This window comes from Macaca fascicularis, chromosome 13 (genome assembly GCF_037993035.2).
Source record: "Macaca fascicularis isolate 582-1 chromosome 13, T2T-MFA8v1.1".
Taxonomy (NCBI): domain Eukaryota; kingdom Metazoa; phylum Chordata; class Mammalia; order Primates; family Cercopithecidae; genus Macaca; species Macaca fascicularis.
In genome coordinates this window covers 102,369,909-102,386,213 of record NC_088387.1, presented here as the reverse complement: position 1 = coordinate 102,386,213, position 16,305 = coordinate 102,369,909, and the positions used below count along the sequence as shown (strand labels likewise).

At 37.3% G+C, this 16,305-nt stretch overlaps 2 protein-coding genes across 9 annotated transcripts in view; both read right to left on the bottom strand.

Moving 5' to 3' along the window:
- Positions 1 to 2,192: 2,192 nt before the first annotated feature.
- TTC32 (tetratricopeptide repeat domain 32) lies at positions 2,193 to 7,400 on the bottom strand. Its single transcript, XM_005576480.4, has 3 exons — positions 7,148 to 7,400; positions 3,432 to 3,598; positions 2,193 to 2,689 (listed from the first exon to the last, which is right to left on the bottom strand). The coding sequence occupies exons 1-3, from the start codon at positions 7,297 to 7,299 to the stop codon at positions 2,550 to 2,552; spliced, it is 459 nt and encodes a 152-aa protein (XP_005576537.2). The 5' UTR covers positions 7,300 to 7,400; the 3' UTR covers positions 2,193 to 2,549.
- Positions 3,460 to 16,305, bottom strand: part of WDR35 (WD repeat domain 35) — an 81,023-nt gene continuing 68,177 nt past the window's right edge. For 6 of the 8 annotated variants that reach the window (XR_006691776.3, XR_012422648.1, XM_005576481.5 and 3 more), the window contains one exon: positions 14,631 to 15,465. The gene's annotated coding sequence lies outside the window, so the exon portion shown is untranslated. Of the gene's footprint in view, positions 3,599 to 14,630; positions 15,466 to 16,305 lie in introns of those variants that run through there. The other 2 variants (XM_065527366.1, XR_012422647.1) reach the window with 2 other exon arrangements.

Here is a 16,305-nt window from a genome sequence, read left to right as displayed (position 1 = left end):
CTATTACGGTTTATATAGGAACTGTTTACTTTCAAGTTAAATTTTTAAGGGGGCTGGACTTGGCAGAAAGGGAGACACTGAGACACGAATCAGTGTAAATGCTGAGTGGTAGGTGGGGTTGAAATATATCAGGCCCACCGAGAAAGATTTAAGACCTGCAAAATGGCAGGGAGCCAAGACTACATTTAGGATTGAGAGGGTAGAGAAGCCAGTGAAAACAGAAAACCAAAAAAGAGCAAAAGAGCAAGTAGATAATGACTAAAGACTGACTTGGATATTTGCTTTGCTATCATAAAGTAAAGGGTTTTATTCAGTTCCAAATTTCAGAAAAAAAATAGCTCCACACTTTCCAACTACGGTTAGGAGTAATATTCTAAACTCAAAAGTAACTTAAATCCATTTTATCCTATCTTACCTCATTTTGTGAAAGAGAAACCTTAAACCACAATTCTTTTGTTTTTACAAAGGAAAAAAATGGAAAACATACTTTTCTACTAGAAAAAGGAAATAACAAATACTGAAATGTGGGAAATATGAATGGTAATGAATGTCTTTTAAGGTAAATATCCAGGGTATTATTTGGTCAGTCAGAAACTTAGAATCTGAATAATGCCTAAAGTTTCAATGCTAAACAAGGTAAATGAATTATTCTTTATTTCCAGTAACAAGACAAGAGAAAATGAATGCCTGGGTCTCCAATCAGCAACTGCTGATTCTAAACTTCAGTGACTGTTTTTTTTTTCTGATAAAGGATGAAGAAATTTTGAATAAAATCTAACCACATGAAAATTTTAAACAATTTTTCCTTTTCATATTCCATCTGATCCCCGTCAAGAGTAAAGAGAATATGAGTCAAGAGAAAATAAAATTAAACATTAAGCATTTGCTTCTCTGGGTGGAATGGCTTAAAGCTTTCCCTCCCAAGGTCTAGGGAACTTTTTAAAGAGTTTTCCTAAGAGGGATTTTTCTACATTTTCATGCAATTTTAGAACTTTTTTTAGATTTCCAATATAAGATAAACCATTTTGGAAAGTGTGGATAATTCCAGAAACACACTTTATTTCTAGGCCATGAAACTTAATTTCCTCTTAATATTCACTTACCTATAGCCCAAATTCTCCATGTATTTTGCCAGATATTGCTTATGAGCTACAAACAGGGCAATTACTTTTTCTGCCTCATGAGATTACTCATACACATACAAAAAAAATATTTTAAGGCTGCTGATGATTACATCTGAGGCCACAGAAGTTACTCTGCGCCTTCCTCTGGAGACACGAAGCAAAGACACTTTCCTTTCTCCTGATTAGGGTAATTTCCACTACAGAACAGCTTTTCCATAGCAGTAATAAACTAGTTTGGGAGATCTGAGATGCAGGGTCTAAATCTCTAGAAGCCAAACAATAAAGAACAAAAAATATAGATAGCATATGGCTGCCTTTAGTTTGTTTTCCCTTCAAGTTCTTCCCGGTGTTTGATGGCCTCATAAGGGCCTAATTGTTGGCAGCACCCAAATAAGAGATTTTTTTTAAGCTTTATATTTAGTAAGTGCTTTTTGTCATTTCCTCACTTTTTTATACATTCCTACCTGATCACCAAATTATTATGATTTGAACAGTGCTTGGCTTATAGTATTCAGTAAATGTTGATAACAATTGCCATTATCCAGAGACAGAAAACTATGTTCAATATTTAAATCTTAACCCATTTTATCAATGATTACTTGAGAAAATCAAGTGTAATTCAAGCTGAACTCTTTCAAATTGTTCTCTGGTAGGACATGTTTATTTTTAACCCTAAATATTATGTCCCACTAGCCTAGCTATATAAAACAGCCTTACTCTCAAAGCCAATGCTAGGGGGAGAAAATGGACAGGTGACTAGATTAAAAGAACTGAGAGAGACATTAAAAATAAAAAATGCAATGAAACCTGATTGACTCTAGATCCAAATAAAAATCTACACACTTTGGAATATGGGCTGGATATGGCTGACATTACAGAATTATTCATTTTATTAGGTATTATAATGGTGTTGTGGTTATAAAGGAGGATGTCTTCAATCTTAGAAAATGTAGGCTGAAATATTTAGGGGCAAAGTACTGTGACCTCGGCACCTTATTTTCAAATGGTTCAGCAAAAAGTTATATATTTAAATAGAAAAAGCAAATATGGCACAATATTAACAACTCATGAATTTAACTGAAGAGTTTATTTTATTATACTTTCAACTTTTCTGTAGATGTAACATTTTTTAAATAGTTGAGAATAAAAAAATCACAAAAATAGTTTTACTGAGGAAAACACCACACATTCCTTTTTACTGTAATATTTAATATAATAATATACACTTATACATTGGTATTATTTACACTTCATAAAAAAAATCCATTCAACCTGAAATTACCTTAAACACACTATTTAACTTTCAGTGCTAATGTATTAATTTCTTAAATATAAATCAAAATAGCTCAATATCTATTTTAAATTACTGATAACTAGATGCAGATGTAAGGATCATGAATCAATACTTCCATTAAGTTAAAAATCTCAATAATTTTTTTCAACATTTCTTCTTTGTTTTTCTTCTTTGTCTAGAATAGTCTGTTTTAAGCTCAAAGTAGCATCTTGAAATCCAGGATTTAAGTCTAAGACCTTCTTGAAATCTTCCAAAGCATCATCAAAATATCCTGTACCAGAACCCAAAAAATGGAAAAGAGAAAAGAAACTGAGTATTTCTATATATTATTCATGGCAAAGCTTTGATACACGTACTTTTGCTTTTATATTTATGAGCTTTCAGTCACTTCTAGTAAAGGAACTTTTTTATCTTAATAATATAGAGATGTGTATATCAAAGTAATTTTGTGTGCCCTTAGGGAATAATACACCTAAAATTAGTTATGGGTTTATTTATTGAGATTTAACAGGTAAATATTATCAATCATCTTAAAATTTTAACAAAACTGTATCGCCTGTTTTACATAACTGCAGTAAAATTAAGAAACAGGAAACTAATTTTCTTTTTGACACTTTAAATGAGAAACAGTACCTATGGTCCCTTTAATCCAAGAATCTAAACTTCACTTTCTATTGTCTTGTGTGTCTTCAAAGATTTTAACTCAGAAAAGTTTCACAGGCGATCATCTGAATTGCCTTCATTTCACAGCTGGGAATGCACAAGCACAAAGTAATGGGGTCACCCTGGCTCCTGCGCCCAGGTCCAATTCCCACCCCAGTGCTCTGCTGTGATCTATAACGCCTATCAAAAGCCTAAAATAAACTCAGGGACACTTCCTTTGTTCCAAGCTCTAAACCTAAATTTCACAGAACTTTAAAATTTGATTACTACGTTAGTTTTACAATATTTGAGACCTCTGAAGTAACAGAATACAGTCAATGACAAAACCCAAAAAGAAAAAAAATTCTTACCCAGCCTATACAGTATCAACCCTCTGTTGTAATATGGAACTTCAAAATTGGGTTGGACTTCTATGGCAGATGTGTAGTCATCCATGGCTTCATAAAAATCAACCCTGAAGTACTTGATTTGCCCCCTGTTGTTATATGCAGTAGCCAAATCCTCAGGGCTGCATTTGCTTTAAACAAAAAGTTCACATTAAAAACACTGTGTTACCAAATTCCTCTCATTTCCACTTTCATTCTCTTTTGGGTATTGTCAAACTTCACAGCCTTATAACATGCAGCATCAACACTGAAAATCCAAGCTGAAGAAAAACCATACAAATAAATAAAGAGCTAAAAGCAATTTCTGTGTAACCCTGTTATCTACTTTTGTAGGGTTATACCACTACAATGTCAACCTGAAAAGCATACTAACTTTCTAGTGCGTTCACTACCAACTTGTCCTGCTGAATATAACATTAAAATGATTCTTCATTTTTCTAAGCACACACCAGCAGGGCAAAGAAGACAGATCAGTTAAATGCTAAGCAATGAGGGAAAAGCCCAAGTATGCTATGGACATGTCACAATGTGAATCAATTTCATTCTCAAATTTTTAAGTGATCTTAAAACAATGAGATTTGAAATCATTTTCCACCAATAAAGAACTAAAGTTAACGCTAGGTGAAAATTCAACATGCTATGATCCCCAGGAAGTTATCTCTGGGGACAGAGTTGCCCTCCCTCCAGCCTCAGCTGGCATCCTCCCCAATGCCACGCTGGCTTCCTGCTAGGAGGGTGGGCTCCTTTAGCCCCCTCAGGGCTTCAGTCAGTTTGGATGTCCTTTGTGCGGAACTGGCTCTGCACCTGAGGGCACTAGAGGTTGCCCAAAGAGCTTTAAATTAGCAGCCTTTCCTGGGCTGGACACCCAGGTAGCTCTGACCAGCCGCCAGCTCAACAGGTCACAGCCCCTGGCCGCCCTGAACCTTTCTATGCACAGGACAAATAGTCTGCACAGAGAGCATTAGTGGCTCTGCTCTGAGTCAGGGATAATTCTGTTTCCCTTTCTTTTTTCCCAAAGCAATTCTCAAATTAGAACCAAACACAGAACTCATCTGTCACTTCTTTGTAATACCCCGTAGTAAAAAGTATAGTCCTCCAAAAATATCTGTGAATGCAGTTAGTGTAAGTAAAAGGTACTTCTCTTGAGTAGTGTCTTGAGATTTCAGACAGGCACTGTAACTACTGCTACCCTAAGAGGCACTCACAGCCCAAGGGCCTCCTTCAGCCAAGTTTGCTAACGATGGAGAGGAACTGTTGCAATTTTAGAAATTGTCTATTCTATGAGCTGTGATAGAGACTGGGTGTAAGGATACTTCTGAATGCCACTAAGCACCCCTTTTAAAACCTAGATTACAAGAGGGCACCACTCCCCTTCACCTATGTCTGACATGACACTAGTTGAACTGCTCCCAGTAGAGAGTTTGAAGAAAAACGCAATCTCAGGATGCCAGTAAGGTTTTAGTCATTAAATCGAAGTTTCAGAATTATTGTTATAAGTTTTTAATACTAATTATATATTCGTAATATATTCAGAGTATCATAAAATGTTAGATTTAGAATTAGATCTTATTAAATCAACTTCTAAAAGGCTTTTTCATGTGGAAATTTTGTTTCATATTTTAAAGAAATGGACCAACAGTTGAAGCTGAAATATTTTGTAATATTAAAATTTTTGTAATGATAGCATTTATTATAATGGAATTCATTTAAGTTACCTAGCCCAAATGTGAATTTTTAGGATTTGCTAACTTTCGCAAAAAAAATAGTATTTTGGAAATTAGGTTTATGACTAAAGCTATACTTTAGATATTAAAAGAAAACATCACAAACTGTTCAAAACGCAAGGCATTCAAAAATTGCAAATATTGTTTCAAAATGATTCAGTGACCCAATACTTAAAAAATAAATGTAAGCTCCAGAATATAAATCGAAGGGAAAAAGTTGAAATGACAGAATTCAGTTTCAATCCATGAGTTCCTAGAATTTTACCAAAGCTTATTTTACAGATGAAAAACAGGCTGAGACATTAGCCATGTGGCAGTGCCAAGACTGGAATTCAAATCCCTTCAACTGGGCTATGACAAACTGTCTTTCCTGTGCTGGTAAGGCATAGCTATTACATTTGCTACAGACACTTGTGTTCTTAGGCTGAGATGTGCAAAGAAGGAAGAATAACAAGACTAGACAGCATCAGTATACCTGGTGCTTATGAATACTTTTTTAAATCTACTAGATAAGTCTATTCTTAGAGCTCGAAACATGAATAGTTTAGCTTTCTAAAGGTGCATTGAGGAAAGTAGATGGTATCATCTTATTATCTGTTCAGAAACGTCTATTACTATTCTCGTGTGTTATTGAAATGAGAAGGTAATTTTATCTTTCCGGTTTAATTTCATACAAGTGTAACAAACAGGGTAAGAATCAAGTCCTCAGTGAAGCCTCATACAAAAGACAAGCTGGCATCCTGTCTAGAAAACTCAACTCCACAACAGACAACTCACAACTGTTCAAAAAGCTGTTCAATCAACCCCTCTGTTCTTTTCTCATCCTGGTCCACTCCGTACCATCAACAAGCCCCATCAAGCAAGACTTGGAGTATAAACAAATGCTACACATCCAGGCACAAGCCGAAAAGATGCTTTGGGTAAGCAGATAGTAGCAGGTGAATCTGCTAACATCACAAAAAGAAAGCTAGCCAATCATTATGTGCTTCCTGGTGAAAGTATACACGTGTACCCACCTAAAAAGTAGTCTTGCCATGATACTGAATCTGAATTCAATTGGATCAAACCTCAAGGTTTAACTACCAATTCACAGCAGTATGAGACAGATGACCACATTAAATGACAGAAGAGATTCAGTCAGCAAGTCCAAAACGCGGAATCTCAAAGGACACAAGAATCGGTTTCCTTAACAAAGGAAAAACTGTGTTGGGAAGAGAAGGTGGAGAGACTTAAAAAGACTTGCTGTGTATCCTGACTTGAACCAACTGCGAAAAGCGAACCAAAGAACAAAACACCTTATTAGTCGATCAGAAAGGTTCCAACACTGACTACTTGATATTAAGTAACTATTCGATGATACGGAAGTTCCTTCTGAAACACCCATGGATGAATACTATGGGCAAACTGATAATGCTTAAGCCAAGCGATAAACACCTAGACGTTCGTTATGCTCTTTTCTACATAAACGTTTTTCATACCACCACCAAAAGCCAGCGCTGTGACACTGAGGTGGGAGTCGCGGTACCGTGGCCCTACGCAGCCGTGACCCCTTCCCTTCCCAGGTCGCGGATTTCCCGCCAGCTAAAATCACAAGTGGAAAATCCCTATCTGTCCTAAGTCTTTGGGTGGGAATGAGGAACGTGGAAGGAGAGACGGCGGGGTGAAAAGCGGCGGCCCGCGTCCGAGGAGCCCTCAGGGAGTTCGGTTCCCGGAAGCTCCCCGCACCGTCGCGGCAGACGGCTCTTCGCGGGTGGGCTCCCTCCCCGCGTTCTCCGCCGCCCTCATCCTAGGCCTCGCCTAGGCCTTTCTAGAAAGACGAACGTCGGCCCGCTCAGTCCTAGTGCTGGGTTACGACACTCGCCGCCCGTGAGCTCCAGCAGCGAAAACACGAGCCCAGAGAGCCGCAACGTCGCCTCCACCCGGGATCGCTGCGGCCCCAGGTCTCGCGATAGTTACCTCCCGGGACTCTCGCCGCTGGAGGCCGCGCAGGCGCACTGGCGAATGTAAGCGGAGTACAGCGTCTCGGCCTCCGCGTACTCGCCCTTGTTGAAATGAGCCTGGGCGAGTGTTAGGGTTGCGTGGCTTTTTTCCCCCTGCTGTCCTTCCATAGCAGCCAAGGCCTAGTTTTCGGTGTAGAATGGGTGTTGACCTCTGAGCGGCCAAAGGTGGCACCACAAAGCCACTTCCGCACCCTGGACTCTACTTTGACAGCCAATCTTGGCGCTAGGTTTGTGACTTCTGGGGACCCGTCGTCTCGCGAGATAACTGTTCCGCTGCAGGGAGGGCGTTTGCAGTGCGCCCTGTGAAGTATGTTGTTATCGCGCTTGGACCCTCCTTCCTCGTTTGTTAGAAGAGGCGCAGATGCGTGGTCTCAAAGTGATTTCCAAGTCCCTTGTCTGATGGTGCGAGACACTATCCGTTTGTTACAGTGGATTGGGGGCCGATGACGCTGGAGGTGGGAGAAGCCACGGTTCTGTTTCTTAATGGCGAATTAGCCTGCGGGCTTCCTGTCGCTCCCTTGCCTTTCAGCGTCCCCTACTTAGCAAAACTCCGCGTTTAGGGTGTTCTCAGCAGGCTTTGTCTACCCTGAAACGCTTTGGGTCGACATTCCACCAGGTCTGTTCCGCGGTCTAAACGTCTCTACCTTTTTTGATTCTCTAGAACTGTGTTACGATTAGTAGTATATTGTGTCGAGAGTCTGGAATCTTTGATGTTAGTTATATTCCCTGTTTATGGCAAAGGGAAATCTAAAAAGTTATTAGTTACATTACGTTTAATTCAAATTAAAATTATGTAAGAACAGTTGCCACCCACGCTACCCTACATGCCTGCTGTGTATCTTTTCGGGGTCTGTCAATTCTGTTTTGCTTCCCAAAGTACTTGAGCCCTTTCCGTCAGAAAAAGTAAAGATGAAAAATATATTTGGAGCATGATACTTGCATGCAGAAGTCTTAACAGGACATAAATTGTGTGCTTTTTGGCTGCTTTCATTAGATTTTTAATTTTTTCCATTTACCACCACTGAAAAAATACAAATACAGTGGATTAATGTTAAATTAAATAAACACTGATAGAAATTGAAAGATTGGAAAACTACAAAAAATAAACTGGCATTTCTGGTGTAAGCAAATGGACAGCTCAATAGAACAAAAGCCCAGAAACATGCCCCAAATAGGCTGTATTTTGTAAAAGACATGTAACATATATGGAGAAAAGGACAGATTATTCAAATGAGTGCTATTGGGAGGATTAACCATTTGGGGTAAAATACATTTAAGCATTTAAGCTCCCAGTTGACATAATATTCATTCCAGGTGATTTAAGAGATTAAATAAATAAAAAATTTTTTAAGAAAATTTTTTTCAGTTCCCATTTATTTTTGCTTCTTGGGGCAGTGTCATCTTTTCAATATTAAAAAAAAAACACGAAACAGAAATCTGAAGTGTAGGATAGAAGAAAACCAAGTGTGTGTGGGGGGAAGCAACAGCAAAAGGAAGATGAGATGTTGCCAAAAAAAAAAAAAAATGGAGGGGTAGTTCCCCTCTCCTCTGGGGAATGACTCAAACACTGATGTGGCAGTATACACTATTCTACATAAAGCCAGAGATGTTATTTCTTTTGAGAGATAAGAAAAGGTGGAGATGGCCGGGCGCTGTGACTTATGCCTGTAATCGCAGCACTTTGGGAGGCCGAGGCGGGCGGATCACCTGGGTCAGGAGTTCGAGAACAGCCCGGCCAACATGGCAAAACCCCGTCTCTACTAAAAATGCAAAAAATTAGCCGGGCATAGTGGCAGGTGCCTGTAATCACAGCCTACTCCGCAGTCTGAGGCACGAGAATCCCTTGAACTTGGGTGGAAGTGGTTGGCAGTGAGCCAATTTTTGTATTTTTTGTAGGGATGTAGTTTCCCCATGTTGTCCAAGCTAATCTCTAACTCCTGGGTTCAAGACATCTGCCCACCTCAGCCTCCCAAAGTGCTAGGACTACAGGCATGAGCCCCTGCACCTGAGTAGAAGTTATGCTTTGTTCTGTTCAAGGAACAACAGGGATATTTATGTGTCTAAAAACCAGTGATCTAAGAGGAAAATAGCAGTATATGTAATGAAAATTGGGGGTTTGGGAAGGGGGGTTCTAAATAGGAGTAAAAATCTTAACCTTTTTTGTGCTATGGCACCTTTGCAAGTGTGGTGAAGCCTATGTCGTTTCAGTGTTTTCAAGTGTTTTAAAACAGGATTACAAAGGAAAGCAATTATATTAAAAAACAGTTGGAATATTAACAGATTTATAAAAAAGTAAAACATGTTAACATTAAATATCAAGAACCAATGGCAAACACAAAGCTAGCAGAGGAATAAAATAATACAAAATCAAAACAGATAAAACAGAAAAATGGAATCAACAAAACCAAAAGTTGGTTCTTAAAAAGATTAACAAAAATTAGTAAAATTTGGGCTAAATTGACTAAGAAAAAAAAGACTCAGATTACTGAAATCAGAAATGAAAATGGGAACATTACCATCAATTCTACAGAAATAAAGAGGATTATAAGAGAGTACTATGAACAATTGTGTGCCGAAAAATGGGACAAACTAGATGAACAAATGCCTAGAAACAAAAAACCTACCAAGATTGTATCATGAAGAAATAGAAAATATGAATAGACCTGTGTAGTATTCTGTTCCACGCTGCTAGTAAAGATATACCCAAGACTGGGTTTTTTGTTTTTTTAAGAAAAAAGAGGTTTAATGGACTCACAGTTCCACGTGGCTGGGGAAGCCTCACAATCATGGCAGAAAGCAAACGGCGTTTCTTACATGGTGGCAGACAAGAGAAAATGAAAGAACAGTGAAGGGAGAAATCCCTTATAACACCATCAGATTTTGTGAGACTTATTCACTATCACGAGAACAGTATGGGGGAAACTGCCCCCATGATTCAATTATCTCCCACCGGCTCCCTCCCACAACATGTGGGAATTATGGGAGCTACTGTTCAAGATGAGATTTGGGTGAGGACACAGACAAACCATATTAACCTGTAATTTGTAAGGAGATTCAATCAGTAATCTAAAAATAACCTCTTGACAAAGAAAAGCCCTGGACCTGGTGGCTGCACTGATGAATTCTACTAAATGTTTAAGGAAGAACCAACACGAGTCCTTCTTAAACTCTTCCAAAACACTGAAAAGGAAAGAAAACTCTAAATCACTCTATAAAGCGAGCACTGCTCTGACACCAAAGCCAAACACAGACACTAGAAGAAAACTGCAGATCAATATCATTTATGACTTTGATGCAAAAATCTTCAATAAAATACTAGCAAATTGAATTTAGTCGCATAATTAAAGGATTATACACCATGACCAAGTGGAATTTATTCCTAGAAATGCAAGGATAATTCAACACATGAAAATCAATCAATAGCAGTTGAGGAAAAAAAATCAATGTAATACAGCACAGTAACAGAATGGAGGGAAAAAACTTTATGATCACCTCCATTTAGGTAGAGAAAGCATTTGACAAAATTCAAAACCCTTTCATGACAAAAACACTCAAGCAGGGAATAGAAGGGGTCTGCCTCAACATAATAAAAGACGTGTATAAAACACAGTGAACATCATATTCAATGGTGAAAAACTGAAAGATTATCCTACAAAATCAGGAACAAGACAAGGAAGCTCACTTTCGTACTCCTATTCAACACAGCACTGGAAGTTCTAGCCACAGTATTTAAGCGAGAAAATAATTTAAAAATAAGCCATCCACATTGGAAAGGAAGAGGTAAAATTATCTCTTCAAAAATGATATGCTCTTACATATAGATAACACTAAATATTCTATTTAAAAATGGTTATAACTAATAAATGAATTCAGCAAGGTAGGAGGATATGAAAGTAGGAGGATATGAAATCAACATGCAAAAATCAATTGCATTTTTATTCACTAACAATGAAGCTATCCCAAAAGGGGAAATTAAGAAAATTCCAGCCAGGCACGGTGGCTCACACCTGTAATCCCAGCACTTTGGGAGGCCAAGATGGGTGGATCACTTGAGGTCAGAAGTTTGAAACCAGCCTGGCCAACATGGCAAAACCCTGTATCTATGAAAAATACAAAAATTAATCACATGTGGTGGCAGGCACCTGTAATCCCAGTTACTCAAGGGGCTGAGGCAGGAGACTCGCTTGAACCTGGGAGGTGGAGGTTGCAGTGAGCCAAGACTGTGCCTCGCACCACTGCACTCCGGCCGGGGCAACAGAGCAAGACTCCCTCTCAAAAAAAGAAAGAAAAAAGAAAACAATTCCGTCTACAGTAACATCAAGAACAAAAAAAATATTTAGGAATTAACCAAGAAAGTAAAAGAGTTGTACAATTAAAACTATAAAACATTGCTAAAAGAAATTAAAGAAGACAAATGGAAAGACATCTCATGTTCATGGATTAGAAGACAATATTGTTTAGATGTTAATATTATATAAACCAATCTTCAGATTCTATGGAATCCTTATCAAAATCCCAATGATGTTTTTGCAGAAATAGAAAACTCCATCCTAAAATTCATATGGAATTACAAGGGCTCTCAAATAGCCAAAACAATTTTGGAAAAAGAACAAAGTTTAAGGACTCACTCCTGATTTCAAAACTTACTACAAAGCTACATTACCCAAAACAAGTGTGTTATTGGCATAAAGACAGTTTTTTAAACAAATGGTGCTAGGAAAATTGGATATCCACTGCAAAATAATGAAGTTGGACTGTTACAACACATACAAAAATTAAATCAAAATGGATCATGACCTAAATGTAAGAATTAAATTACGAACTCTTAGGAAAAAACATATGGCAAAAACTTAGCAACACTGAATTTGGCAATGATTTTGTGAATATGACATCAGTGGCACAGGCAACAAAAGAAAAAACTAGACAAATTGGGCTTGATGAGAATTTAAAAACTTTTGTGCATAAAAGACACCGTCAGAGTAAAAAAGCAACCCACGGAATAAAACAAAATATTTACAAGTCATATATCTGATAAGGGATTAATACCCAGAATATACAAAGAACTTCCAAAAACAACAACAACAAAGCAAAACAACCCAATGTAGAAATGGGCAAAGGATTTGAATAGACTTTTCTCTAAAGAAGATACACATATGGCCAATAAGAACATGAAAAAATGCTCAATGTCACTAATAATTAGGAAAATGCAAATCGAAGCTACAATCAAATACCACTTCTCACCATTCCAGTAGGATGGAAACTATTAAGAAGAAACAAGTATTGGTGAGGATGTGAAGAAACTGGAATCTTTGTGCACTATTGGTGAGAATGTAAAATGGTGCAATCACATGGTATGACACTTCTTCAAATACTAAGAATAAAATTACTATTTGATTCAGCAATTCCACTTCTAAGTATATACCCAAAATATCTGACAGCATGGTCTTAAAGAGATATTTACACATCCAGGTTCATAGCGGTATTGTTTGCACTAGGTAAAAGGTGGAAGCAATCCAAGTGTCTATCAACAGATGAGTGGATAAGCAAAATGTGGTATACTCATACAATGGAATATTATTCAGTCTTTAAAAGAACAGAAATTCTGCCACATGTTACAACATGGATGAACCTTGAGGACATTACATGAAGTGAATTAAGCCAACCACAAAAAGACTGAATGATTCCGTTTTTATGAGGTACCTAGAGTAGTCAAATTCATAAAGACAGAAAGTAGAATGTGGTTGCCAGGGACAGCTTTAAGGGGGATAGGGAGTTATTGTTCAATGAGCATACAGTTTCAGTTTTGCAAGATAAAGAATTCTGAGATGGATGGATGGATGGTGGTGGTGGTGGTGGTAGTGGTGAAATATGTACAATATGAATGTATTTAATAAATATAGTTAATTCCACTTTAACTGTACACTTAAAATGATTAATATAGGCAAGGTGCAAGAGTTCATGCCTGTAATCCCAGCACTTTGGGAAGCTGAGGCAGGAGGATTACTGTGCTCAGGAGTTTTGAGGCTGCAGTGAGCTATGATTGTGCCACTGCACTCCAGCCTGGGCGACAGAGCTAGACCATGTCTTGTAAAATATTAAATTTAAAAACAATTAAAAATGGTTAAGATAGTAAATTTTATGCCATGTGTATTTCATCACATAAAAAATAGGGAAAAAATCAAGTGGCAAGTGTGTTTTCTATAAGAGATCATCACAACATTGCATTGAAGTCATTATTACTGTATTTCTATTAATTGATTTTGTTGCATCCACTGCAGTTTCTGCTTTATAAAGGTGGTTGCTATGAGCATAGATATTAGGTGTTATGTCTACAGATACTCTTACATGTTACATTGTTATTGTGAATAGCAGTTTTTAGCATTATCAAGTATTCTTGCTTGTAGTACTTAACTCACCACATCAACAAATTGAAGAAAAATCTCAACAGATGTAGAAAATTCAGTTAATAAAATTCAACTCCCTAGCAAACTAGGACAAGAAGACATACTTGTTAAAACCTACCGACAAAATGTCTACAGAAAATATAATAAGCAATGATTTCTTAAAATATTGAAAAATTTCCTTTGAGATTAAGAATAAGACAAGGATGCCCAGTATCATCACTTTAATTATTCAGCATTGTTTTGGGTATCCTAGCCAATGCAATAAGATGATAAAAAGAAATAACAGATATGACAATTGAGAAGTATTTTTTTAAAAAAAAAGCAGTCATTAAGCACGGTTATATGGTTGTATATGTAAAAAAGAAGTGCAAAGGACTGAGAGTGACAAAACATTTTTGAAGAAGAAAAACAAAGTAGGACTTGTACCAGATAGCAGGACCTATTTTAAAAACTATAATAACTGAGACATTCTGCTTTGGGCCAAAGAAAGACAAACAGATCAATGGAACAGAAAAAGAAACCAGAAATTGGTACCTGCATATATGGACTTGTTTTTTTGTTTTGTTTTGTTTTTGGGTTTTTTTTTTTTCATATAATTGCACATCAGTGTGGAAAGGGTGGACTTCAATCAGCTGGAGGTATAATTTAATTTTTTTTAACTTTAGAGAAATATCTTAGGAGCTGGTAGCTCTCATTATAAAGACATAATACAGCAATTTATTCAGTCTCTTGGGGTTTTTTCCCCCTTGTTTGGTAGCAAAAGTGGTACTGTATATCTATTGTACCTCCTGCTCCCTCTTCCCCTTCTCCACTCTGGAGCCCAATACCCTCCTAACCAACCCCCATCAGCATACTTAAATCAAGACAAAGCAAACACCATGTTCTCCATAAGTTATAAAGAAAACGTGGAATAAACACAAGTTATTTTTTCTTCAATGTTTATTATTTTCGCATTTTTTCACTTAATACTACATAAAATCTAAGATCTCAGCTCTTGGAATACAGAAAAATAATTTCAAAGTGTACTTTAGCAAAATAATTTATAATGAAATTAGCATTTGTGAATTAAGCATGTCAACATTACTGTGTTGCTTGTTAGGCACACTGCTTATTTGTACAGCTTCATCAGTCAGTTCCATCATTTCAATACTTTGGCCCACCACACCACTTTGAAACATGTAATTAAGGGCAAGTTTTATAATAAAAAAACAACTTGGCATTACTCAAAGGGAGTCAGTACATGTTTTTTGCAAGGAGAACAACATAACTGTTTAATGATGCTGTCTTCAGTATACTACCTAATTCTGTTTATGCAACTTCTCACCGGGTAATTGTTTTTTATGGTCAATTTTGCTTTTCTTTGTCCCCCTAGTCAAGGGAGAGTTTGTTAGTGTTGTTATCTTGAAATTGCCTTCATGTCGAATAAAACCAACTAGATCAATTCATAATACAGGTTTTTTCTCTAGTACTATTTACATACAAGACAAAGGTCCCCAAGACATTATGGCAGATCATTAAAACTTTAACAGATATAGATACCAAAGAGGCATAAGCTTTTACAAAAGTAAAAAAGATGTGTCTGTCCATATACATACGCGCACACACACACACATATACATATATGATAATTAGGTCCACAAGGTATGAGAGGTTGTTTTAAAAGATACTGGTTTCTGGATCCAACTGAATTAGAAATATCAACTACATATTGTTTAAATATGAACTAGATCCAGCAACTCAGAATCTACCTGGAGTAATTCATTGGTGGGAAAATTCTAGAGCTCAGGCAGCACAGAATTAGGGGGAAATGAGAAGGCTCCAAAAGAGAGTTTCCAAAGTTAGGTGAAGTCTGAGGAGTCAACAGGTGATCCTAGAATTAAAGCAAATGAAAGTGTAACCAACAAATCACAGTAAGGGGCCAGAGGCATGACAATCAAATGAATTCTCAGCTGATTCCTGAGATAGGAAAGGGAAGGAAGAAATACTCAAGCATTCAACCATGGACCAAGAATTGCAGCTCTGACCAAACTGTCCTGCAGGAACCTTTCAGACAGGCAAAGCTAGTAAGTGTGCCATCCCTACAACCCTGAACATTTCTCTTTCCTTGATGAAGCAGAGAACAGTCTCATCCCTAAAAATAGAAGTCCTGTGGAAAGATGTAAGTTCAACAGGAGATGTATTGTCTTAGACTTCTTTGTTAGAATGTGATTTTCTGATTTGGGGAAATTTTCCATTCTGGTATAGAAGAAAACAAGTGAGAAAGCTGAAATTCATTGTGTTAAATTTAGATAAGTAAGTTAGTAACTTAGGAGACATATTAGACAAAAGTTAATAGAGCATGTATGTGTGACCACAGACAGAAAGGAGAAAGAGATATCAAATATTCATGAAGCATTCAAAATATGAAAAGCCACAAAGATATCAAATATTCATGACACACTAAGTATGCATGAGACATATAAAGCCCTCAATATGTGTGAGAAGTTGATTCAGTTACCCACTGGTGACACTCATTCTGGCCTGTCCTTACCCAAGAAATACAATAAAATTCATGGCTGCTCAGCAGACTAATAGGCAAGCTATTACTGTGGTAAAAGTGTACTGGCCCCTGAGACCCTTCTAGAGAACAAGTGTACGTCGTTGGCCTCAGGCACATTTCATCTGATTGAGTTGTCTGGCTCAAACGGCCACTCTGGTCCTCCTTGTAACC